The sequence below is a fragment of the Oryzias latipes genome, chromosome 19 (genome assembly GCF_053564925.1).
Source record: "Oryzias latipes strain Hd-rR chromosome 19, Olatipes_Hd-rR_3.1".
In the NCBI taxonomy this organism is placed as follows: Eukaryota; Metazoa; Chordata; class Actinopteri; order Beloniformes; family Adrianichthyidae; genus Oryzias; species Oryzias latipes.
The window spans coordinates 11452987-11480869 of NC_136255.1; the positions used below are offsets into that span (position 1 = coordinate 11452987).

The 27883-nt window shown below is 38.6% G+C and overlaps 1 protein-coding gene across 6 annotated transcripts in view; it reads right to left on the reverse strand.

Moving 5' to 3' along the window:
- Positions 1-4547: 4547 nt before the first annotated feature.
- scn4aa (sodium channel, voltage-gated, type IV, alpha, a) overlaps positions 4548-27883 on the reverse strand; it is a 34264-nt gene continuing 10928 nt past the window's right edge. For 2 of the 6 annotated variants that reach the window (XM_078937028.1, XM_078937032.1), the window contains 21 exons: positions 26458-26751; positions 26326-26389; positions 26033-26174; positions 25693-25890; positions 24514-24684; positions 24316-24436; positions 22723-22961; positions 22462-22635; positions 22023-22379; positions 18933-19400; positions 18252-18293; positions 17956-18088; positions 17709-17863; positions 17468-17641; positions 17263-17385; positions 8637-8918; positions 8505-8558; positions 7739-7876; positions 7449-7553; positions 6579-6849; positions 4548-6491 (listed from right to left, as the gene is read on the reverse strand). In XM_078937028.1, coding sequence (XP_078793154.1) covers positions 5284-6491; positions 6579-6849; positions 7449-7553; positions 7739-7876; positions 8505-8558; positions 8637-8918; positions 17263-17385; positions 17468-17641; positions 17709-17863; positions 17956-18088; positions 18252-18293; positions 18933-19400; positions 22023-22379; positions 22462-22635; positions 22723-22961; positions 24316-24436; positions 24514-24684; positions 25693-25890; positions 26033-26174; positions 26326-26389; positions 26458-26751 — 4913 coding nt within the window. In that variant the 3' untranslated portion in view covers positions 4548-5283. Of the gene's footprint in view, positions 6492-6578; positions 6850-7448; positions 7554-7738; positions 7877-8504; positions 8559-8636; positions 8919-17262; positions 17386-17467; positions 17642-17708; positions 17864-17955; positions 18089-18251; positions 18294-18932; positions 19401-22022; positions 22380-22461; positions 22636-22722; positions 22962-24315; positions 24437-24513; positions 24685-25692; positions 25891-26032; positions 26175-26325; positions 26390-26457; positions 26752-27883 lie in introns of those variants that run through there. The other 4 variants (XM_078937029.1, XM_078937031.1, XM_078937030.1 and 1 more) reach the window with 4 other exon arrangements.

A 27883-nucleotide genomic window follows, 5' to 3' on the forward strand; every position in this document is an offset into this window, starting at 1 on the left:
AAGATAGCACAAGGATTAATCAGAATTGTTAGATTACTCTGGAAATCTAAACTACTTGCTCAATTTAGCCTAAATTAAAATGTTTTATAATTTAGAAAGCTTACATGCAGGGCCGGCCCTGGTCTTCTGGGGGCCCTAAGCGAAATTTTATTTGTGGGCCCTCTAACTGATCAGCACCACCAAAAAAACACAAGTGTTGTTGTAATATAAATGAGATATCTCTATTAATACATTTGTGAATTATTGTTGCTGCCAAAGAATTGAATACAGTATGTTGCCTGCATGTTGGATATACATTTAGTGGTGCACAACAAATTTTAAATGCAAAGAAATAAATATGAATGACAAATGTATATAGATATATAAATATATTTTTTTTAATGTAACATTAGGCACTCAACAAATTACATTCCCAAAACTCCAACTTTTAAAAACAGCAACTTAACAGAAAATCAAATAATGATAAAACAATCCAACATAAAGAACACAACAGCTCAATGAGGGGGAGTGTGGAAAGTCAGAGTCTTTATCAGTCTGAAAAAGACATCTTTGCACCAAATCCATTCTTACTGGATCAGAAACTGTGGTTGGTCATTCAGCTGGACCAATTGGATTGTAGGAAGGTGGAATTTTGGATCCAGTCTGCTCCTCTTCCATACACGCCTCTCTTGGAGCCTCTGGAACATAAGAGACAGAACTTCAATAAAAGCAAACAGTGAAAAGTAAAACAGTCAAATGTTTCCCTTTCAACAGTAGAAGTGGGGACAGGAGTTTCTTCTGCAGCTAAAAAACAAGAATTATTATTATAGAATAATCACTGATAAAGCCAATAAAATATCTATAGCAGAATATTAATAATGGCTCATTTAAAATCTGTGTGCAGGTTTTTCCCAATTTCATGATCTTTTAATACATTTATGAGAGATTTATTGTTTGATTATTTGCATGGGGTGATATTTATTAACTTAATTATGAAGAACTTGGGACTCCATTCTCTTCAGCTGCTGTTTATAAATATAAGGGGTTATGCAGACACTGTTTTTTTTATTACTTTACATGCTATAAAATTACCTGAGATTACATCCTTAGTGATGACAAGAACATGTTGGGATAAGGATGCTGCACCACCTCCAATACGTTTTGAGAGCAGAAGAAACTGTTGGCTGAGACGGAACTGTGCAAAACATCATTATTATGTAGAATCAAAACTGCAAAAAACAAATAAGAAATTAATGTACCCATTTATGAATAATAAATGTGAACACTAATTTGAGTATAAATGGAAATATAAGCATTTATACACATCTTTACCAATTATTTTACGTTCATGATTTTAAAATTAGTACAATTATTTTGTTTATCATTTATAAATGAGAACATTTATTTCCTATGTATTTGGCAGTTTTGATTCTCCATATTTCATGCCAATGCAAGATTTTAAGACACATTCAATGTTGAAAAAGTAAGTCAGACTACCTGACCTGCTATAATAAACAGCAGTTTTTTTAATGACATTAAAAAAACCGGAAAATGCAGAACGCACTATATGTGTTAGCAAAACAATTAAACAATACGATTATAACATGAGTTAAAACATTTTTCAGCCACCATACCATAATCATTATTTACTTTTCTCTGCTATTAGCCGTTTTGGAAGGTCAAGTCCGACCTCATGATCTTGGAAACTTGGATATCAGAATTATTTTCGAGTTTTCCATTGGAAATGACGACAAACGGGATTGTTTATGTGCAATCTTCACCTCGGATCGATATTATTTGACGTAAATTGCGCAGCTGCATCGAAAGGCAGGATAATGTATAAATACGGCTCCAACATCCTCCAAACTTACCTTGTGATTGATGTTGAAGTTCATCTTTTTTCAGCTCCTAATGATGGATAAAGTCTCTTTGGCATGAAGTTGTCTTGTCGCTTTGATCAGTGTGATAAAATGTGCTCGTTTTTTTCTTTTTCCCAACTTTATTGAAACAAAAATGCGCTCGTAAATACACAATACGTATGGCTCAGATGCAATGATGTTGACCAATCGTTGCTAAGAGGGGCGTGACGCCCTTATTTGGGTTGCCAGATTGGTTCAGGTGTGTTGAAGGGGGGATCACAAAAGTGCAGGCAAGTTTCTTTGGCACAACATTCAGAGCGCACGTTGGTAGAGAATTCTATCAAATGGGTTGCCAGATTTGGGTCTTTCTTTATTTCATTTTTTTCGCCACTTCGGGGCCCTGGTGATGGCGGGGGCCCTACGCGGCTGCGTAATTCGCGTATAGGGAGGGCCGGCCATGCTTACATGTAAAGTCAATTAACCATTAAAATCATACAGTCATCTAAAGTTTGTTGTCTTCTGAAAAATACTGGAGTCGATTTTCCCTACACCCCCAGTGGCCTGGAGCATTTTATGATTATGGATCTTAGTTATTATTTGTAACTGGGGAAACATTTATTGACCTGTTTATATAGTAAGGACTCAATAATATTTGTAAATGTAGTGCTATGTCTAATAATAATAGTAATAAATATCACTGCTTCCCTCTACAGCTTTTTAAGCAATCACCAATAAAAAGTTATATATTCATTTTATTTTGGAAAAAAATGTATTAAAAGGCTAAAAAAGTTGAGAAAGTCTAATAGCCATAATCTTTGCGCCCACAGTCATACTATTCACCTGTGAACGACACTTATTGTGCAAGCAAAAACTTTGATAAACCATTACCAGGTAGCAGTTCAACTCTGTAAAATGAGATTTTAGACATAACCCAGACTTTTCCTCCTTTTCTATGCCAGATTGTGCAGATGTGAAAAAAGGGGGTCGAAATTTTAAACTGATGAGTACAAATGTTAAGACAATGCACCAAGTTAAAAAGTACATGACAATATTGGGATGTGCAGGACCTGGGTTAGACACATCTGTTTATTTCTGATGAACAGCAAACAAGTTTAAAAGTGAAAATGCAGAAATCCACTGTGAGTGCTTTTTGTCATGATAATCCAAAACCCACACATATCAATACAGCATAATGTTTGTTGTAGTAAAGATCCTGGGTGTTAATGTGGTCTGCCAGCAGTCCTGTCACCCATTGAAGCTATATATCAAGAGAAAATACAACCATGGACAAATATTAATTCCCCATTAAAACAATTTTTTTATGATGTGCTGATTTACTAAGTGTATGTCAACTGCACAAATAAGATATTGAAAGTAAGACATTAGATGTTAAGACTAAGAGCTTTATACACATGGACAGATTTTAAACTAGATCGAAGTCCGAGGCCCACGCTGTTATTAAAATAAAAACATGTACATGTATGTATTTAATTAGATATTGTCAAAATGATATTTTTAAATATATGAAAACTAAGGGACAATTAAATATTAAGACAGTAATATACTTTTACTGTCTTATAATTCTTATGTAATGAGACATAAACTAGAAGGTTTCCACAAGGGCACAGTTCTGCCCTGGTTCTGATTTCAAACAAACTTCTGAATCAGACATTTTGATACCTGCAAAGTTGGTTCCAGCCTGAAACCAGATAACTTTTTTACTTTCTTGGACTTTATCATATTTTAGAATGGAGGAACATCCTCCTCTTGTTGTTTCCTTTGGGATTGAGGGTGTACTTTTGTGTTTGCAGATAGGTGGACTTTTTAAGACATATCTATGGTCATCTCATTCAAGCTCAAAATAAACTCTGAAGCCACCTTGGACTTCATTTGTTCCTTTAGTATTCTACGGGTGATGTCCAAGATTGTTGATCAAGTTATAATAGGCTATGTCTGTTATTTTCACTTTAGCTTGGTGGAAAAGTGGAGCTGGCTTAAAAGAAAATAGCAATACAGCAAGATTGTATGGAGCCAAAACAGGAACTCATTTCACACTGGTTTAACTTGAAGGAAAGTAGCAGAATATTAAGATATTCTTTTGAGTATAAGTCATGCTTTTTCTATAGTTTGGCCAGGGATGCCACTACTACTCAGGAGCCACTTCTGTGTGATTTTTTTTAACCTAAATATTGGCTCATTTTTTGTTATTTTTCCACCAGCAATAGATTGTTTTTTAGCGGTTGTCTCCCACTAACAACCGCCAGAGGGGGCACTGTAGGTGTGTGTATCAGTATATACTAATAGCAGCAACGCAGAAGAAGAAGCACCGTCCAAAACAAACACGGAGGAAAATCTGATTATTCTATACCCCATAAACCTGGTCTCTCAACCTCATCCATGTCTTCAATATATTTTAAATGAGATATACATTCAATGTTTCCATGTAGCAATGAGGCTAAAATCTTGATGAAACCTTTTCCCACACGCGAGAGGAGCATCTAGTTTATAAACACTTGTTTGGACAAGCATTGAGCATTGAATTTGACGGAGCAGCAGACAGCAATTTGATGCTTGTCGAAAAATAGGCAGCAGATGTAAATTTGATGCATAAATCGTATACGGTATGAACTCAGAATTCTGACAGGCTTGGGGGATTTTTTTCAGAAGCGTTGCATTTTTCTCCCAAAAAGTCTGACTTATACTCTGGAGTGACTTACTTATGTTTTTTCTTTATTGTGCTTTTGCCACTGCCACTTATACTCCAATGTGACTTATACTCAGGAAAATACAGTACTTGGAACTTAAAAATGACACAGACTTATTATTATTATAATGTGATTCTTGAAAAAAAAGGGTTTTAGTTTCAGTCTTAGTTTACTCAAGGCTTTAGTGGACAATACCTAAAAATTATTTTAAAAAAAGTGGTTATTAAGTTTTCAAGAACTTCAAGAAGACCAAAACCTAAAATTTCTGGACAAAACCTGTGAAAAACATGAATAAATCACATCAAAGAAGAGTAAAGTGGCCCACACAGAAAATTGTACAATTGTTCTCTTTGAGGGCAATATACATTGTGCAATTCTGTCCATTTGAACATGTCAGTCTGCCACAAAGGCTAACACACCATTTTAATCAACACTCGACAAAGATCAGAGATGCACACCTGAAATTCTGATACAGACATTCTTTTCCTAGTTTATATATCTATATATCTTGCCCTCAGAGACTGAAAAAACTCAGCTCTAATTCAAATCTAAGACTTATAAAGTATGACAGCTTAAAAACCTTTAGATCAGTGAAAGATGGTTTTCAAGTTTTATTCTTTCCTTTTTGGATATTTGAGGACAAGATTTTAACCAGACTAATTCGTTTTTTTTTCCTTTTGTTGAAGGAAATAAATTTGAACTATCTATGAAGTTTACAATACATCTGATTTTCTCAGGTTTTACTGTGAGGTTCGGCGATTCTGGTTGGGGGAAGAATGCAGCAACATGTCTTTAACAATTTCCACAGGGACAACCATCTTTTCTGGCTCAAGTGTGTATCCACCAGTTGCAACTTGCTCCACTTCCTCAGCAAGGTCTTGACTACTCCCATAGAGAATCCCTAGCTGTTTTTCAAGCAGTCCTTTTTCTAGTGGATCTTCACCTTCATCCTGCTTGCCCATTCTCTTTAAACGGTGCAAAACAGCAGCACGGTGAATGCAACGCTTCAGGAGATGTTTGCGGTATGCCTGCTGAATGATTATAGCAGCTGTGTGCTCTTCTTTGTGGCGCACTGTTGTGGTGATTGGTGCAAAGGAGTCTTTTGACGGGTTGCTCATAGCGAATTTAACCTGGATGCTCTCCCGCATTGCTGCCATTTCCACCGTGTCTCCCAATACCATCTGAGTAACAGCCATCAAAACATCCACAAAGTGAAGTCTGTCTCCAATAACCAAAGGAAGATCCATTTCAATTAGGTGGAGCCGGTTTGGTTTGGCAACCCGCAATGGCTCTTGAAGGGCATCACAGAAGTCCGAGAGCTGGCAGTAGTTGATGAACATAGTTCCATCCAAGTCAAACTTCTCCCAGGTCTCATTGAACATCTCGAAGTCCTCCTCACATAGCGGGTCACCACTCTCCTCTTGTGCCACATTAAAGTTCTCCAGAATAATTGCAATATACATGTTGACCACAACTAAGAAGGAGATGATAATATAGCTACAGAAGAACATCATACCCATGCCTGGGTTGCCACAGTTACCCTTTACATCTGTGCCAGGATTCTCAAAGTCTGGATCGCAGTCAGGAGGCTCTCTGTTCAATATTGGAAGTAAAAGGCCATCCCATCCTGCTGAGGTAGTGATCTGAAACAAGCAGATGATGCTACCTCCAAACGTTTCAAAATTAAATATGTCATCGATACCAGCCTCCTTTTTGACATAAGCAAAGTTTGACATGGCAAATATGGAAAAGATGAACATGATGAGGAAGAGGAGGAGACCAATATTGAACAGGGCAGGAAGTGACATCATAAGCGCAAAGAGAAGAGTCCGAATACCCTTTGCTCCTTTAATGAGCCGCAAAATCCTTCCAATCCTGGCCAGTCTGATCACTCTGAATAAAGTTGGTGACACAAAGTACTTCTCAATTAAATCTGAAAGCATTGTCCCTAAACAAAAAGATAAAAAAGGAGAGGCAGTATTATAACAAGCTTGATTAGAAAGGTCAAAGTTCACAATGTTTGAATGTTACCAACCAGCGATTGATAAGATGACCACTATGAAGTCAAAGACGTTCCAGCCATTGGTGAAAAAGTAATGTCGTAGTGCAAATAGCTTCAACAAGCACTCTCCAGTGAAGACGACAATGAAAGCTACATTTAGTTTGAAGAGGAAATCCTCCATCTCTGCGCTTTGGTCATCTGTCTCCACCATCATGGTCACCATATTGAGACAAATGAGGACCATGATGAAGATGTCAAAGAACTGCTGGCTGATCAGGTCAAACACCATGCCCTGAAGGAAGTTCTGTCATTTAGAGGGAAAGGAAAAAGAAAAGAAAGAAAAGATCACAAACTGCAATGTCCTCAAATTTAAAATGGTTGTTTTATCAAGCATTATTTTTGGTCGATAAGCACACATGCTACGTTCATACATGCATTGGAAAAGCACGCTCAAGCTACTTCTAATAAAAAGTCTATGTAAAGGCATGTTTCATGCTACTGTATTAAAAACTCACATTCATGCATCGCTTCGCAGGTTTTTAAGTCAGTGTTGAGGCTCTATGTACATAATGACACCAAGTCTTTCATATATCAGAATAGAGCTGTGAAAGAAAAAGCCCAGAGCAAGATTCACGAGATTTGCACCGCTTTGACCTTTCACACCAAGCCTCTTCCAACTGTGAGTATACGCTAGTATCAGGTGGTAACAGTCCAGTGTAGACACCCTATACTAAAAGAGCGTTCAAGAATGCGCGTTTAGGGCATCACATGCCTGGTATGTACGTAGCATTGGACACTGAATAAAATGTTTTTGCTCTTGAGAACAGTTGGGAACACAAATTGACAACAGGACACAATTTCCTGAGTTGCCAACAATCTTCCAACAGGACTTTAGTGACATACTGTTGGCCGAGGAATCGGCTTCTGTGGCTTCTTGGAACCAAGTTTTCTCATGACTTCTTGGTATCTTTTCTGATCTTCGGTCATGAAGATGTCTTGGTCTCCAAAGTGCACAAACCACAAAACACAATAGTCGTCAATATTAGAATATTTACTTAAAAAAAGACCAATTGTTGATTTGTTATTCTGTTAAATCCTGGCAGGACGAAAAGACAATATGCTCCTAAAATTAAACAAATATAATCACATATAAATTAAACATGATCAAATAATTTTACAATTTGTATACTTATCTTTCTCTTCTGTTGGTTAAAGTTATCAATAATGACACCAATGAAGAGGTTTAAGGTGAAGAAAGAACCAAAGATGATGAAGATGACAAAATACATGTACATGTAGAGGTTGATTTCATAGGAAGGTTGCTCCTCAATCTAAAAAAAAAAGAAAAGAAAAAAGACTCAAACTTTAACATGTTTAATGACCTGAAGTTCTTAAATCATGTACATTCCTAGCGGGAGTTGAACCAATCTGAAATAATGTAAAAGGACAAGTCAAGAAAATGTGAGAATTTTGGAGGATGCAGGACAATAGTCAATTGCATTTTTAAAAAGGTACCATTCATGTATTTTGAAAGCATAAAAAAGAATAAAGGACTCAAAAAGACTACGCATTTTTCAAATAAAAAGATTAATCCTCATTCATCATTGTGCCCTGACATACTGTAGTATATGAATTTTTACCTTTTTAAATGTAATTTTTAAATGTCATTTGTCAATAGGGCTGCATATCTGACAAAAGTTTTTTAAGGTACATATATGTGATTAAACCATCTATGATTTATGTTTGTGTCTACACAGCACCATTAGATCTACATAAGTTTATGTAAAAAAAATGTATTTATATAACATCATGTTGTTTAAACCTGTGTTAAAGTACAACTCCTATCCTCTTTGATCAATTGTAAAAGCGTTCCCAGTGGTCATTTAATTACAATTATGCTGTTTTTAGCAGAAAACCTGGTTACAGACAAAGAATTGCTACAGCAGTTTGACGAGTTACCTCTCTCGAGTCCACAGCAGCATACATGATGTCCATCCAACCCTTAAAAGTTGCCTGCAATCAATTACATCAATATGCTTGCATCCAACAGTAATGAATGACTCAAGAGTAAGTGAGAAAATCACTCTTTACCACTTGAAGCAGGGACAGGTAACCTTTTCCAACATTGTCAAAGTTGATTTTGACATTCACCCAGCGAGCCTCCTGTGTGTCTTCGTTGAGGGCGTCACACTCACTGTGATTGTTGACCTCAGCAAGAGTAAAAATCGCATCTGTGGTGGTGTTGATGCAACGGTAGAACTTCCCAGCAAAAAGATTAACTCCCATGATGCTGAAGATGAGCCAAAAAATGAGACACACCAGCATCACATTGAAGATGGAGGGAATTGCTCCAACAAGGGCGTTCACCACCACCTGTCCGAAGAGAACCATGTTTTAAATTTGATATGCTTGCAAGAAATTATTTCACAATCTGTATGCAAGTCAATCATGCAAGTCATTCTGGCTACATTACCTTATTCAACAGTTACAGTATAATCCATAGTGCAAGCATGCTCTACATGGGGAAGCCAGTTAAATTAGTACAATACTGCCTTTTGCTACAGGGAAACACTGACTTACATGTAGATCACAAGCTCAGGTTAGGTGCCAGTAGCATTTTTTATGCAAATGTGCCAAAACAAGGTTACAACATTCTGGTTTAATGCCAGAGTAACCAATATTTATTTACTTTTCACTTGCTTTCTTTTTTCTTTTAATTTATTTCCCATTTTTGTAACTCTTTATTTATCTTAATTTGCACATATTTACTTAGAAAGTTAATTTGGTTCAAAATAAATCATTAAAATAAAAATTAAATCAATCATCAATTTAACCAGGTAAACTAGGTTAAGGAAATGGGTAAATAATTCATCCAATTTGGTGTTACAAGTAAACCCCACCATCTTTTATTTATCACTAAAGACCCACTCTGATGAGCATTGTGTTTTTAGTGTTTCAACATGTGTAATTTTTCTCGTGGTGGAAAAAATTGGCTTAAAATTGCATTTTTTGAGTAGTTCTTTATTCATATTGCTGTGACATAGAAGCCACAATGATCAGGCTTCAAGCTCCCTGCTCCGTTCTATTCTCATGCATCCACCTGAAGATAATTAGATCTTTTTAATTCTTCGTTTTCCTCCACTGAGCTGTATGTGGCTCAAAACCTTTCGAGTGGATGGCTCCAATATTGCTCGCCATTTTTGTGGCACCGCTAATGTTAGATTAGGGTTGTGAGAAGCTGTAAGCTAGTGGTAGAGAGTTTAAACAGATGGATGATGGGAAGTGGCAGCACTAATAGTCCCGCCCACAACTCAGAGGAGAATTTATATTGAACCAGTGCCACTCTGCAGAAACATTGTCCTAGAAAAAAACAGTTTTTTTTTTACATTTTGTTTTGAAAACTACTGAGCCCGTGTCCTGACATTAAGATATAAAAATATATCTTGTTCCCACAGATTAATATCTTGTTCCCACAGGTTATTATGTCGTTCGCACGAAATACTATTCCGTTCCCACAAGATACTATTCCGTTCCCACAAGATACTATTGCGTTCCCTCAAAATACTATTCCGTTCCCTCGAAATGATTAACTCGTGCGAACGCAATAATTATGTCGTTCGAACGCAATAATTAATCCGTTCGAACGCAGTAATTATTCACGTCATAAGTCATACACGCGGATATGCTCTCTGTATGCCGGCAAAACAAAAGCCGCTTTCAGCGGTAACTTCCGTGTCTCTGTGACCCATATTCGTTCAAAAAAGGAACATGAAAAACAAAAATTATCACTTTATTACCGTCTCAATGAATATAAGAAAAATATCAATAGATTTATGATAACTAGGCTGCTTTGCCATACGATAGCTCGTGCTAGGCTGCTACTAGCTCCGCCGCAGAGCTCTTTGATGTATGCCGGCATTTGGGCAACTGGCTGGTCGGTTGACAGACAGCTGATATTGTAGTTTAGGGTCGAATAGGAATAATAATATTCAGGACTTGTCTTTTATTAACTTTAGCAGTCAGTCGCTTTACATTCGAAGGCTATAAGGATACATGCTAACTGACTAGCCGATCATTGATCCTGTTATTAATTTACGTCATAGATTTACAGCAGATACCTTCACATTTCTGTCTGTGTGTGTCTCATTACATTGCATTGAAGACACGGAGGATGTTTAGAGAACAGATTTATTTATTTCAAAAAGCACAAAGCATCCATCGTATTCACGTTCATTCACATGATGATGATCTGTGGTACGCCCTCAGTCATCTTGCTGCAAAAGCCGCTTCCTGCCGCTACTTCCGTGTCTCTGTGAGCATTCAATAGTGGTAAAAATAAAAGCAAGAATGGTCGATCTGTTATTGTCTCGGTGAAAATCTGAAAAATATCATATTAAGCTGGCTGCTTCGCCCAATGAGTTATATCACTAGAGGAGACATCACGTGGTTCCTCATGGGAGGAGAGCACCGCCATCTTGGTGAGGTCAAGTTACTGCTGCAGTGAATGCATTTGAACACATTTTTTGCATAATACCAGTTCATTGTTTGTGTTTCAACTGCCAAAATCAGAGAACTGAGTCCATGAAGGAGGAAGTATATCATTTCACAGATAAGTATTATAATTTTTTTCTTTTAATGATGCAGGGGCTTCATTAATCGTACACATGTTGACATGCATGATGCTGCAGGGCTATTATCAACATGCTGCATGATGTACGGAGAATTTGCTGTCAACATAAATGTACATTTTATTTTGCTAAACCTGTATACAGCATACTAGGCTATTATAGTAATATAGATTTATACATTTCTGACTCAATTTCAATTCAATTTTATTTGTATAGCCCAAAATCACAACAACAGTTGTCTCGATGGGCTTCAAAGTAAAACATGAAATCAAAAGGATCATGAATACAAAGAGTTCAATAGAAAAATACTAAAATGAACTAACAAACTGACTAAGCTATACTGGCATCCCTGCCCTTAGACCCCCCTTCGCGGTAAGGAAAAACTCCCCAAAAAAACGGATTCCGGAAAAAACGAAGAAACCTCACGGGTGCCCACATGAAGGAGGGATCTTCCCCCAGGACGGACAGGCGATTTACCAGAACTCTTAGAGAAGAATTTACTTATCTAAATCTACAACTACATATATAAAAGTCCAGCAGACGAGCTTCATCCAGCCGTGGATGTGGGGACAGTCAGTGAGTCAGGAAACTCAGTGACTGAACTTTTCACTATTCACTATTCAGACTTAACGAAAAAGTGGATCTTAGCAATAAAAAGAGCTAACCCAGATGGATCACTGTGGTACCAACTAGTAATACAGTCTGACTGTTCAAAACATTTGTGGAAACACATTTAGATAAGAGGCCAGACTGTTAGCTTGAAACCCGACACCATACCATCTGTGTTACACAAATTGATCACTCACATGAATCTGTATAAATCTATTATTTTTCTTTGTTGTTGTTATTTTAGGGTAAATCTATTGTTCACATTTGGACTTCTTTTGAATATTTATTTTATTATTATTATTATTATTATTATTATTATTATTATTATTATTGATAATAATAATATTAATAGACGTGTATTTTAATATTTATTGACTTATTATGTATGTATTGCTATTATTTATTGTTTGTATTGACTTACTATTGATTTATTATTATTATTATTGACTTATTGTTGGTTTTTTCTAAATAATTTAAATGTCAAAGAGGTCTAAAACTCCTAAATGTTTACAAATTATTTTTTTTAAATTCTTTGTAATAATTTTTTTATTTGTAAGAAGTCCTGCAACAATACATTTTCATTAAAGTTTGAGCTTTTAAGGCTGACTGTTTCTCTTCTTTAACAACAACAAATGATGTATCTATATATCTTCTTTCTCTTTCGGCTTTTCCCATCAGGGGTCGCCACAGCAAATCATCCTTTTCCACCTCACTCTATCATGGACATCTTCTACCCTAACATTAGCCAACTTCATGTCCTCTGTTAAGACATCCATGTATCTCCTCTTTGGCCGTCCTCTTGCCCTCCTGCCAGGCAGCTCCATCTCCAACATCCTTCTACCAATATATCCACTATCCCTCCTCTGAACATGTCCAAACCATCTCAGTCTGGCTTCTCTGACTTTGTCGCTAACACAGGCAACATGAGCCGTCCCTCTGATGTACTCGTTCTTTATCCCAGTGTTTTTCAACCTTTTCTGAGCCACGGCACACTTTAACCTTAAAAAAAATCCCGCGGCACACCAGCATCCAAAAATTAAAAAAAAAAGGCACACTGGTTGAAAAACACTGCTTTATCCTGTCTAACCTGGTCACTCCTAAGGAGAACCTCAACATCTTCATCTCCGCTACCTCCATCTCAGCCTCTTGTCTCTGTCTCACTGCTACCGTCTCTAACCCATAGAGCAGAGCTGGTCTCACCACTGTCTTGTACACCTTTCCTTTGAGTCTTGCTGGCACTCTTCTGTCACACAACACTCCTGACACTTTCCTCCACCCGCTCCAACCTGCCCGCACTCGCCTCTTCACCTCTTTTCCACACTCCCCATCACACTGAACTGTTGACCCCAAGTACTTAAACTCCTGCACCTTCTTCACCTCAGCCCCCTGTAACCTAACGCTTCTACCTTGATCCCTCTCGTTCAGACACATGTATTCTGTCTTACTACGACTGACCTTCATGCCTCTTCTTTCCAGAGCAAACCTCCACCTCTCTAGCTGTTCCTCCACCTGCTCTCTACTCTCACTGCAAATTACAATGTCATCCGCAAACATCATTGTCCAGGGAGATTCCTGTCTTACCTCGTCTGTCAGCCTGTCCATCAGCATAGCAAACAAAAAAGGACTCAAAGCTGATCCTTGGTGTAGTCCCACCTCCACCTTGAACTCCTCTGTCTGACCTACAGCACATCTCACCACCGTCATACTTCTCTCATACATGTCCTGAACTACTCTGACATACTTCTCTGCCACTCCAGACGACCTCATACAGTACCACAGCTCCTCCCTCGGCACCCTGTCATACGCCTTCTCTAAATCTACGAACACACAATGCAGCTCCTTCTGACCTTCTCTGTACTTTTCCATCAACATTCTCAAAGCAAAAATGGCATCAGTGGTGCTCTTACGGGGCATGAAACCATACTGCTGCTCACAAATCTCCACCTTCTTCCTAAGCCTGGCTTCCACTACTCTTTCCCACAGCTTCATTGTGTGGCTCATCAACTTTATTCCTCTATAGTTGCTGCAGTTCTGCGTGTCACCCTTGTTCTTAAAGATCGGAACCAGAACGCTTCTCCTCCATTCCTCAGGCATCTTCTCACTCTCTAAAATCTTATTGAACAACCTCATTAGAAATTCCACTGCTGTCTCTCCTAAGCACTTCCATACCTCCACAGGTACGTCATCAGGACCAACGGCCTTTCCGCTCTTCATCCTTTTCAGAGCCTTCCTAACCTCATCCTTTCCAATCTCTGCTACTTCCTGCTCCACAACAACCACATCTTCCTCCCTTCTTTCCCTGTCATTTTCCACGTTCATCAGCTCCTCAAAATACTCCTTCCATCTTTTCTGTACACTCTCCTGAGTTGTTAGCACCTTTCCATCTCTGTCCTTAATCACCCTTATCTGTTGCACGTCCTTCCCATCTCTGTCTCTCTGTCTGGCTAGCCTGTACAAGTCCTTTTCTCCTTCCTTTGTGTCTAACCTGTCATATAGCTCATCGTAAGCTTTCTGTTTGGCCTTTGCCACCTCTCTTTTCACTCTACGCTGCGCTTCCTTGTACTCCTGTCTACCTTCCTCAGTCCTTTCTACATCCCACTTCCTTTTAGCCAACCTCTTCCTCTGGAATCAGTCCTTTACTTCCTCATTCCACCACCAAGTGTCTTTACCGTCTTTCCTCTTTCCAGATGACACACCTAGCACCTTCCTACCTGTTTCCCTGATAATTTCTGCTGTAGTTTCCCAGTCATCTGGAAGCTCATCCTGACCACTCAGGACCTGTCTCAACTTCTGCCTAAATTCTTCACAAGTTTCTTCATTCTGTAGCTTCCACCACTTGGTCTTCTTTTCTGTTTTCCCTCTCTTCTTCTTCCTGACCTCCAGAGTCATCTTACACACCACCATGCGGTGCTGTCTGGCTACACTCTCTCCTACCACCACTTTGCAGTCAATAACCTCTCTCAAATGACCTCGTCTGCATAGGATGTAGTCCACCTGAGTACTCCTACCTCCACTTCTGTATGTCACTCTATGTTCCTCTCTCTTCTGGAAGTAAGTGTTGACTACAGCCATTTCCATCCTCTTCGCAAAGTCCACCACCATCTGTCCCTCCAGATTCCTTTCCTTCACACCAAACCTGCCCATCACCTCCTCATCACCTCTGTTGCCCTCACCAACATGTCCATTAAAGTCTGCTCCAATAACAACTCTCTCTCCTCTGGGGATACGCTCTATGACCTCATCCAACTCACTCCAGAATCTCTCCTTCACTTCTAACTCACAGCCAACCTGTGGCGCATACCCACTGACTACATTCACCATCACCCCTTCAATTTCTAACTTTAGGCTCATCATCCTGTCTGAGACTCTTTTCACCTCTAGAACACTGTTTACAAACTCCCCCTTCAGAATCACTCCTACCCCGTTTCTCTTCCTATCAACACCATGATAGAACAGTTTGTATCCTCCTCCAATACTACGTGCCTTGCTGCCCTTCCACCTTGTCTCCTGCACACACAGTACATCTACCTTCCTTCTCTCCATCATGTCTGCCAGCTCTCTGCCTTTCCCTGTCATTGTGCCAACGTTAAGAGTCCCTATTCTCAAACCTATGTTCCTGCCTTTTCCCTTCTCTCTCTGGCCACGGACCCTTCTGCCTCCCCTCTTTCTTCGACCAACAGTAGTCAAATTTCCACCGACACCCTGTAGGTTAACAGCATCGGTGGCGGTCGTTGTTAACCCGGGCCTCGACCGATCCGTTATGTCTAAAGTGTTGTGGATGATTCGCATGGTTATTTTGGCAATTTTTACGCCGGATGCCCTTCCTGACGCAACCCTCTCTATTTATCCGGGCTTGGGACCGGCACAGAGGCAACTGGCTTGCAACCCCTGTGGCTAGATTGATGTATCTATATATATATATTATATATATATAAATATGATATATTTACATATATGTATAAATATATATAAATTGTAAAAACATATATAGTATATAAAAGCTACTTAGACACCACTAAAAGCAATAGAAATCATTGTCATGTGGGCGTCGTCGACCTCACCAAGATGGCGTCGCGCTCCGCCACCGTCGGCCAGGCTTCTAAAGCAGGCGTGTCTCCTCAAGTGATATAACACATTGTGCTTCGCCTAAAGCACTTACCTTTAGCTTGTAGCATAACAACAATAGCAGTACGTCACGTTTCCCAGAATGCTTTGCGGCCAATCATTGGTCTTGTTGTTAGACCTTGGTCACAGGGACACGGTGATTGGCCAATGATTGGCAGCAAAGCATTCTGGGAAACATGACGTAATGCTATTGTTGTTATGCTACGAGCTAAAGGTAAGTGCTTTAGGCTTTAGCACCCAGCTTAATATGATATTTTTCAGATTTTCATCGAGAAAATAACAGATCGACCATTCTTGCTTTTATTTTTACCCGTATTGAATGCTCACAGAGACACAGAAGTAGCGGCAGGAAGCGGCTTTTGCAGCAAGATGACCGGAGGGCGTACCACAGATGTGAACGTGAATACGATGGATGCTTTTGTGCTTTTTAAAATAAATACATCTGTTCTCTAAACATCCTGCGTGTCTTCAATGCAATGTAATGAGACACACACAGACAGAAATGTGAAGGTATCTGCTGTAAATCTATGACGTAAATTAATAACAGGATCAATGATCGGCTAGTCAGTTAGCATGTATCCTGATAGCCTTTGAATGTAAAGCGACTGACTGCTAAAGTTAATAAAAGAAAAGTCCTGAATATTATTATTCCTATTCGACCCTAAACTACAATATCAGCTGTCTGTCAACCAACCAGCCAGTTGCCCAAATCAAAGAGCTCTGCGGCGGAGCTAGTAGTAGCCTAGCAGGAGCTATCGTATGACAAAGCAGCCTAGTTATCATAAATATTTTGATATTTTTCTTATATTCATTGAGACAGTAATAAAGTGATAATTTTTGTTTTTCATGTTCCTTTTTTGAACGAATATGGGTCACAGAGACACGGAAGTTACCGCTGAAAGCGGCTTTTGTTTTGCCGGCGTACAGAGAGCATATCCGCGTGTATGACTTATGACGTGAATAATTACTGCGTTCGAACGGATTAATTATTGCGTTCGAACGACATAATTATTGCGTTCGCACGAGTTAATCATTTCGAGGGAACGGAATAGTATTTTGAGGGAACGCAATAATATCTTGTGGGAACGGAATAGTATTTTGTGGGAACGGAATAGTATTTCGTGCGAACGACATAATAACCTGTGGGAACAAGATATTAATCTGTGGGAACAAGATATATTTTTATATCTTAATGTCAGGACACGGGCTCCGTAGAAAACGGCATGATCCTAATCAAAAGACAACTGAGACTGATTTAAAAATAGATCAAAAGATGGCGGAGTGGGACTTTAAACTCCTTAACAGTTTACTGTAAAAAAAAACATGCAGTTTCAGGTGTTAAAAGCTTAGTTTACCCTCATCCCTTCAAATCTCGACAGAGCACGTAGAGGCCTTAGTGCCCTCAGAGTCCTGAGAGATTTGATTGGTCCAAGGTCAGAGTATCCAAGCCAACTCGCCACCAAACTAACCAGAGAAATCTGTCAAAACATTTTTTTATTTATTCAGTTGGCTGACTTTAAACATGTTTATCTGGCATCAAAATTCAATATTCAAACTTACATCTACAATAAAAAAATCGAGCCAACACCAAGCATTGGTGAAGTAGGTCTTGAATCCGTATGCAACCCATTTGAGGAGCATCTCAATAACAAAGATGTAAGTGAAGACCTTGTCAGCAAACTCTAGAATGGTTTTGATGGTCCGGCGTCTTTCTATGTGGACGTCTTCAAAGGCCTGTGGAAACATTTAAGTAGATGTCTCATTACTATAAATGAGAGATAATTGTTCTAATTATACTCACCAGAGCTCCACTGCTGAGGAGGATCATAAAGACAATGAAGGTTTCAAACCAGTCATGTTCCACTATTGTAAAGCAAGTTTTCCTGAGGTTCCACCATTTCTTCCCTTTGCCCTTAGTGACATCCACAGTCAAACACGGCCACCTGCTCACACACTCTTGATGAAATAATAATGATTGACTGCATTACTTGATAAATCATGGTTCAGAAGAAATTAAAAAAGGGAGTTCACATAAAGCTAAGTCATACTGTCAGTGAAGCAGGCCTCCGGTTCCTCCAATTCTGGCTCTTCCTCCTCTATTACCTCTGGTTCAGGCTCAGGTGGTTGATAGTCCACCGTACTGCACACTGAAGAACCATCCTCATCCAAAGCCTCCTTTAGCTGGAATCACAACATGAGGCTCAATTAAAAAAAAACATTTAGCAAAACGTTTTTTCTATTTTTTATTTAAAAGAGAGAATTATCTGATTGGCTTGTTTGGATTCAACATTTCTTGGAGACAACAGTTGCTTTTGAAAATGCACGGTCGCAAAAAGACACTCACTTGAGTTTTTTCTAGGATGCTGGTTTCATCTCCCAGGTTTATCTGAAATATTACAATCATTTCACTCATACAAGTGGCACATTTTGAGGTTGCACTGTGGCAGTCTATTTACTGGAGGGGAAGGCCCCATTAAAAATTGGGCAACAGCTGGGTGGCCACAGGTCGGTGGCAGATCGTCTACATTTAAGACCATGCAAACAATTTTCAAAAAGTAGGGTGGCAGCATAAAATCTTAAAGTTTATGCCGATACCTACCCATTGCATGGGGATGGTTGTATTTGTGAAGATAAGATAAGATAAGATAAGAAAAAAGAATATACAGTTCAAAAAATAAATAAATGTATAACAATATTGATAATAGGAATTGCACCACAGGTCATAATAATGCAATGGATGAGTACAACTGATGTTGTACTAACAAATTCACAAATTTTCCGTCTAAATACAATAGTATACATCTAATGAAAATCTCCTCCTATCAAGAGAGTATTTATATTAAATTTATAATACAAATTATTATTCCAAAATTGAGCGTAGTCTTGACTCTGTCTTTCATGTGACACATCATTAAATGTTTGCTGTAAAGTTCAACAAGTCTAGTCCACAAAGTTAAAAATTTGAGTTAATGTGGAAAAAACAGAAATAGAAACAGGAAATACTGTATACTGGTACTTTACTTACTGAATTGTGTTGACTATTTCCTTTTTCTGCAACATCTGAGGAGTCACAATCCTCTTCATCGTCTTCTTCATCATCCACGCTCAGATTTTCAAAATCCGATTCCTGTTCGGCAATAGGCACATTCAGGTGAAGATTTCCATCCAGAAAAAACGTGAGGGGCCGGCTTTCAGCCGTACATTCTGGCGTCTTTTCTGCAGCTGTTAAAGGCTGACAGGTGTTAAAATGGTTAATTTCAATTGCTTCCGTTCTTGAGCTGACGTCATCCACACAACTAATATCAGCTTTCTTAGGCTTCCTGCCAATCATCTGCAGGACTTTTCGGATGGCGAATGCTTTCAGCCAATCAGTGCCCCGTGTGAGCCTGCTTATGGCAATCTGCAGGTTGTTCATCTCTCCATCTTCGTCCCCCGGTGCGAGGTTGTCGCCGCTGAATGAGCTCAGCAGCAAGGCTAAGAAGAGATTCAACACCTGAGGTGAAAGAGGATCATATGAATGAACGCCAGCATGTAAATCAGAAAGTTAGGACAAAACTGGAAACTGGTATTTTGCTGTTTTGCAGAAAAATATCAACTATAAAGTATCTTTTATGAGGAGAAATGCATAGTAAATCAAGAACAATCAACAACAAAAATATGTATTTTCAATTTATCCCATCACCATGCCTCCATTTACACTACATGCCAGGGTGCGGATGGACAAATATGATTACCACAAAACCAAATACTATTCAATGCATGATCACATTACATATTTTCACACCCAGTGTGTCCCCATGACACCTCAGCTCCAACGCTCAGCTGTCTGAGTTTATTGCCTCAGTAACAGAATGTCTACTTGATCCAAGTCTGAGCACAGACTCGAGGTCAAATCCACAGTTTGACATTGATTTGATTTAAATAGAATGATTATGCATTCAAAAATGCAATCTGTCATTATGAGAGCATTAGTGATTGATTCAACGTTCAATATAGAAGGTCAGCAACTATCTTGTCATGCTCTTAAAACTAGTAACTGCCCTAACAACATCAAAGTGTAATGATTTTTCTGCAAAATGATCCAAACTGTTAAAGAAGTACTGTATGGCTTGGTTATTAGCTTCAAGCTATCATCTGCTTTGATTTGATTAAGATACTTTTTAGCTTGTATAAAAATCGGAAGTTAATTCTAGTTTTTTTGTTAAATTGCAGTACAATATGCATTTGGAGAGAAGAAGGGTCCCAGAGACTTTAACCAAGGCCTTCTTACTGTAAAGCAAGAGCTCTAATCACTGTGCCACTGTGTAGCTGTATTGTATAGTTAAGTTTAAAAAGGTGTATTCAAGTGGCCCTTTGAGGGAGCCAGTTTAGCTTGTGCTGGTTTGCGGCGCCTTCCGTCCGTGAAACCAGGGTTCGACTCCGGGCTGCTCCCTGTTCCCTTCTCTACCTCTGCCGGTTCAAAGCCCGGTTTGAGAAGGTTGCGTCAGGAAGGGCATCCGGCGTAAAACATTGCCAAATTTACCATGCGACTTGTTCGCTGTGGCGACCCCTGATGGGAGAAGCCGAAAGTGGAAGATTCAAGTGGCCCTTTGTGCCAGAAGTGATTCAAAAAAACAGCTTGATAACAAAGAAAAATCAAACCTATGACAGAGTACTGTATATATAAATTGGTCCTAAACAAAAAAGTACATCATGTTTATCAGTCTGTCAGTTGGAGAGAAGCATGACAATAGATCAGATTTTGCTGCTGTTTCAGAAGTCTTCATGGTAAAAATGTGCAAACTTGAACGGGAGTACCAAAACCAAGGTTTCAAACTATAGATAGCAATACATCACCAATTTGGGTATTGAGTACTCAAATAAAGTTATTACTATGAGAAAATAAAAGTACATGTGTAATTTCTAAATATTTGGTTATTAGGAGTTACTCCACTGTTTGCTGTTGAAACAGTTTTCAGCCCACTGTTCCATTAATCACGTGACCAGAAGAGTCTGGAGTTGTGTGTGTAATGCTACATTCACGCTGGCCTCTGCGATGTCCCTTCCAGCGACCACTTTCAATGAAAAGTCTATGTAAATGTGCGTATATGTACGTTTCAGTCTTCGGCATTAAAAACTCTGGTGTACATGGGTTGCTATGCACGTTTTTAAGACCGTTTTGGGCTCTATGTACAAAAAGTGGGCCAATTAAACCCAAATTGTAATTAAACAAGTTAAACTTTGACCAATCAGGCACTTATAAATTGGATTTGGTAATAACTAATGAATGAAGTCTCTTTTCATTCACGAAAGTCCCAACCATTTGAAGAATGATCATGGTGGAAAAATTAATAATTGCTGTTTGTGCCTGGCTGGAATTTTATGAAACCAAGTCTTTCATGTATCAGGAGCTGTGACAGAAAAAGCTTGGAGTAAGATTTGCAAGATTTGTACCACTTCGACATGTCGCACAAAGTCGCTCCCAACTGTAGATACATGCGCTAATATTGGGCAGTGACAGTCCAGTGTGAACACCATATGCAAAGGTAGTCCTGAATAGAGTGACACCCTGTGCTAAACACTGGATGTGAATGGCAACTTTTTGGGGGGGGGGCGCTCATGCGCCCCCTAAAGGATTACGCCCTGGGCTACCGCCCACATTGCCCATAGGAAAAACCGCCACCAACTACATGCTTAAAAAAGAATGAGCATTCTTGAACGGCTTTCACATGCCTGGTGTGGACATAGCATTCCATTTAGCAACAACACAACATCGCATGAGTACGGTATTTTAGAAAGAACTGTTTTCTATTTTTAACTTTGCATAGAGTTTTTGATGGTACTTGTTATTAGAATAACAAAAAAATGCTTGAGAAAAAAAGTTCACAACTAAGATATTACAAGTAATCCGTTTCAGTAATTGGTACCCTATGTTTTATTCAAAAAGTAATCAGTATTGTATCAAATCTTAAAAGCGTGTTATTGCCCATCACTAGTGCAAATAGACATGTGGGTAATACAAACCACTAATGATATTTTAGATTAAGGAGGAAACAATCACCTACTTTAAACCTTGCAGAAGTTTAATACTTTTTTAAATAGGGTTAATGAATGGATGCACACATTTTGAGCTCACCACTAGATTTCCAATTACCATCACCATCATGAAGACAATTAAACACATCGCCGTCCCGGCCACTTCCATACAGTCCCACATGGTCTCGATCCATTCCCCGCACAGGATGCGGAACACAATGAGGAATGAGTGGAAGAAGTCATTCATGTGCCAACGTGGCAGCTCGCAGTCCGACGAGATCTTGCACACACATTCCTTGTAACTCTTTCCAAAGAGCTGCATGCCAACAACAGCAAAAATGAAGACGATGATGGCCAGAACCAAAGTCAGGTTTCCCAAAGCTCCGACTGAGTTACCAATGATCTTGATTAGCATGTTGAGTGTTGGCCACGACTTTGCCAGTTTAAAGACACGTAGCTGTATAAAACACAGGAGGACAAAAATAAAGGAAGTGTGTCAAAAAAAATTCTGAGCACAATTAAGTTATAATGTGACTTACCAAACGAAAAGACCTGAGCACGGACAGACCCTGGACATTTGCAAGTCCCAATTCCACCAGACTTAGAGTGACAATGATGCTGTCAAAAATATTCCAGCCGACTTGAAAGTAGTAATAGGGATCCATTGCAATAAGCTTGAAAAACATTTCTGCAGTGAAAATTCCAGTAAAAACCTAAAAGAGCGAAACATAAAACTTTATCTGAAGCCCCTAAACCATGTTTGATGCAGTACAAGTTTAAAGTGAAATGTGAATATTCACCAGGTTGCCCACAGAGAGCATGTGATCAAACTCTGCAGTCATAGGATAGTGCTCCATCGCCATGAAGAGGGTGTTGAGGACAATGCAGATGGTAATAGCCAGGTCAACAAAGGGGTCCATAACCACAAAGTGTACCCATTTTTTGAAGACAACCCAGGACATGCAACAATTCCACTTCAGAAACATGTCTGCAAACCTGTACCAGCATGGCGGGCGAGGCCTCTGAGCCTCCTCCAACTCTAAACCAACACAAAGCAAAGAAGGGATAACATCACATAAAATAGAGCAAGGAATGAATTTTAACATTAAATTTCTAAATCTTAAAGATATTATTTTAGATTAGGAAAAAAATCTTATTGATTTCATAAAGAGCCATGCCATTGTTGCTACACACCATTCTTGAGTCAAAGACCTGAGTCAATAGTTCTAGCTTGACAGCACAAGGTCATCACGTTTCTATTGCCAAGGCTTTCTGTGGCCCATAATGTGATTAGCATGCCTTACAACACTTTAGTTGTTAGTGTTTAAAGTTGACAACTTCATGATAAACTGTTTAATTACAGCTTACATTAAAATGTTAGATGTTAATCCTTGCGTGTTAACACTAGGGGTGCAATGGATCACGGATGGATCACTTAGCCACGGTTTGGCACACACGTGTATCCCCCCTCTCCCCGAACGCACCTCTCACGTGCATCATTTTAATCAATTGTCAGTTCACACTGAATGCAATTTCTGCATCAAATTCACTTATCCCATCTTTGTTTTAACAAGCGTCAAAGTTGCTGCTAGCCGCTTACAAGTGTCCAAGTGCCAAGCCTTGCCGCATGTGGGAGGAGCTTCCGTAAAAAAATCTTTTTAAGCAAATGATGACAGATCATAGTTTTTTATTTTGAAGAACTGTACATGAAATCATTCAGAAAAAATTCATGAAATCCTTCAGACTGTCCCAGTGAGGAGCAGCAGCTGTCCCGCACTGTGGCAAGAGAAACACGGTGCTCCTCTGTAACCAGTGGGGCAGCTCCTCTCTTACTTCTCTTACTTATTTTTTAATTAAAAAAATAAATTCTAGATCCAATTTGTCATAATGCACTTTGTTTATTTAGGCATCCTGGGTATTTTTTTTATAAATAAGAATATCTTGAGTTCAAAGATGTCATTAATGTTTTGTTTTTATAAACTGGCCTTAACTAGCAAATGTTTTAATTTGATATATATCTATTTGTGTATACAAAGGATGAATTTCAAAAAATTAATTGTAGGCTTTTATTTTGTTTGTTTGTTTGTTTTTTGTCATTTCACTGATCCAAATAATGATCCAAACCTTCACTCTAAAACAGTGACACGATCTGAAATGTGAGTTTGGTGATCCGTTACACCCCTAGTAAACACTTATCTAATCTCTTTTGACAAGTCTTCATGTTCAATGGCTCATAAACTGAAATTTGTGGATTTGACAAAGAATTTTTTAATGTGTTTTGTTTAATTTGCATATATTTACAGTAACTGCAATAAAGATTCATATGGTATCTGCAACTCAATAGACTTTAATCAAACAGTAGACGTTTGAGTTTTGATGACATTGTCCTGTACCTTCCATTGTGGTCAGCACAGTCGTGGCACTGGAGGATCTCTGTGTCAGACCTTGATCCACGTGAAGCATGGTGTGCACAGACTCTAAAGACTTCGCCTTCTGTTCATAATCTGCTGCAGACTGCATAGTACGTTTAGACATTGTTGAATTCAAATGAACATATGTCCATGTATCTTTTTGTACAAGTGTAATCATACCGGGCTCACCTCAGTCATGGTGGGAGCTCTGATTATCAGGTGGGGAACAAGTCTGCCATTGCAGTCCTTGACTGTTTCTCCATCTTTGAAACTATGTTCATCCTCAGATTTTGTGCAGTGGCTAAGCGACTTCCCGCTGGTGAGAGTCCCTTGACTTCCAAGAGCATTAGCCTGTAAAATATTGCATATTTTCTCAGTTTTGTATATCTGATGAGAAACGGAAAACAAAGTCACAACTAAACTGTACTCTTGATTGTAATGCATATTTAAAATATTGTTTTTTTGTAGATCTAGACCAGGGATGGCCAACTCCAGGCCTTAAGGACCGCATTCTGGCATGTTTTATACCCTGCTCTGGCATGTTCTAATTGGCTGGACACACCCGAGCCACGTAATCAGTCATGAAGCAGGGCTTGTAAATCCAGAAATCATTCAGATACACCGATGTAAAAGAAAAAAAAATCAATAAATAGAATGATTGAGTAATAGCTGTTTATTTGTCAATAGAAGTCTATGGGATTTTGGCTTCTTGAAGCTAGCGGGTCTTTCCTCTTTGGAACGTGAGGGGGGAAGGGTTACTCAATCCAGCTCTCATTTACAGTCAATGATAAGGACTGAGTCTTACTAAGAGTCCACAGAGAAAATAATTTTATTTTTTAGTTTGTTGGCATGTTGCATAAAATCAAGCTAGTTGGTGGATATAGGGTTTTCCAAAGAAATGTACATTATTATGACTAAGTGTGCTGTCAGACAGGTGATGTTCAACACACCAGTTTGACTACTCAAGTTCTTTTCATCCCAATGTAGGTCCTGCTTCCATAATCCAGCAATGAAATTGTCCCTTTGTGGCCTAAATGCTCTTGTTTTCAAATGATTTCATTTTCATAGGCCGCAGTTCAGGTAAATGACTTGCAGAACCTGAAGATCCTGTGGCTACACATCAAGCACACATTATCACTACTGCTCTGTATGACAACAGTTGTTTAATTTAGGCTAAAATTCTGTTTGGTTTTCTCTAACTATGACAAATTTTCTTTAGAAATGTGTATTATCATTATGAAATCTATTGTACTATAATAGAAAAAAGTTCATTTTTATCAAAACCAATAACAATAGTTATTTATGCTTGTAAAACTTACTACTGTTGCTCTAGATTGTGTCACTATTAAGAATAATTACTTTTTCTTGGTTTTTAAGTTGCTCCAACAAACGTTGAAACTCTTCCTCCTTCTCAATTGCTTCTCTCTGAGTTGCTTGATTCTGTTCTTCGTAAGCCATGGCAACCACAGCCAGGATGAGATTGATAAGGTAGAAAGAACCCAGAAAGATAATTGCCACAAAGAACAGCATGTATGTCCTTCCAGCTGCCCGCAAGATCTGTGGGAGAAGCAAAGAAAGAAACTACAAGAACTTAGGACAAATTTCTCATTATGATTTTTTTTTTCAGATGTATGAAAGATTTTTATCTAACAGTTTGAAGTCGCAAAATGTAATGTAATGAATAAATAATAGTGTGAACCAGCTGGAAAAGGTTCTCCCAGTAGTCCTGGGTCATGAGTCGGAAGAGAGCAAGGAAGGCCCAGCCAAAAGAGTCAAAGCTTGTGTAACCAAAGTTGGGGTTCCTGCCTGCCTTCATGCATGTGAATCCATCAGGACACTTTCTATCCAGAAGGAAAAAAAACAGTTACTGCAAGTTCTTTAACTCCTGACCTCTACTCTCATCTCAGTCTGTAGCAGCAATGTTAATATTTTCTTTAAATTAGACTCAATTCAGCATTTAAGAACACGGAAGAATGAATGGATGAAACATACCCAGCATCAGAGCTGTTACCACATAGCAGAGCATCTTTGCTGCCGTCCAAATAATAGTAATTTTCTAAAACCAAAGAAAAAAGTAAGCACTAATCAATTGTGTAAAAAAAAACATTTTGTATTAAAACCTACCTATATTTTCAATATATTCCATGAAATTGAAAGTGCTGTTAGAGTAAACACTGTTATTGTTGGCCGTGATGTTGTTGAAGTCCACTGTGTGGTTGAATGTTGATGAGGAGTTTAAAAACTCTGATGTGGTTTCGTTTGTCAGGATGGGCCACCGCACACATTTCTGACGCAGGTTCCCCATGAACAGCTGAAGGCCAACAAGAGCAAAAACCGCCAGGGCGAAAACGGTGAGGACCATGACATCCACCATTTTCTTCACCGACTGGATTAAAGCAGCAACAATCGTCTTCAAACCTGTGAGAAAAAAAAATGTTGTAGTGGGTTTTTTGCATCATGCCAGTATACAGTATAGGCAAAAGTATTAAGAAATATTTCACATTACTGCAGATGCCTTATTGGATTACATACACCTGCAACTATAAAAATAATATTTGTTGCTTTAATATAATTTTACCTAGTAATAAACAGCCTAAAGTGTAACCCTCTGAATTGCACTCAATGCAATTAGACACATTTACTCAAGACAATGGTTTGGTTTAGAGCCCGTGACCTGACATGGCTAAAAAAAAAAAAAATTTATCCACTAAATAATTCATTTGTTCCCACGAAATAATTATTCACGTGATAAGTCATTCATTAACACGAATGTGAGCAATACTTGGATTTACAACAAATACCTTCACATTTCTGTCTGTGTGTATCTCATTACAATGCATGGAAGACACGAAGAATGTTTAGAGAATGGATTGATTTTTTTAAAAGCTCTACAAAAGCATTGGTAATCAAATCTCTATGTCTAGGTTCATTTATATCTGGTACGCACTCTATCCTGCTGCAAAAGCCACTTTCCGCTGCTACATCCATGTCTCTGTGACCAACATTAATTCAAGAGGGGAAAAAAAGAAACAATAATTGAACTAGAGAATTTATTTATTATTTTCTGAATTAAAATAAGATAAATATCATACGATTTAGGAGGCCCCAGCTTGCTGCTTCCCCATGTAACATACATTTATTCTGTTGTATTCTTTTTTTTTTTTTTTTTTTTTTTTTTTTTTTTTCTTAACTTGTTCTGTCCAACAGCTGAGCAAACAGATTAGAGCTGAAGGTTTTTTGTGTTGGACAGGTTTTACTATCACAAAAAGAGGTTATATAGCTTCAAGAAACTAGAGTGTAGATTTGTATAAACCCCTTTTTGTCGTATTATTTTTTATTTATTTGTTACATTTAGTGTGTGTGGGGAGGGAGAGGGGAAGAATGTGAGGGGAGGGTGGAAGAGAGTAAAAGGAAGAAAGGTGAAAAGGTGGGGGATACAAGCACTGATTTGACTAAGTTATTAATTTAAGCTGTAACAATTATACCAGATCTGCTGGAAAGACGAATGTTACATCAAAGGTGAAAATCTGACACTAAGATGAGCGAGAAA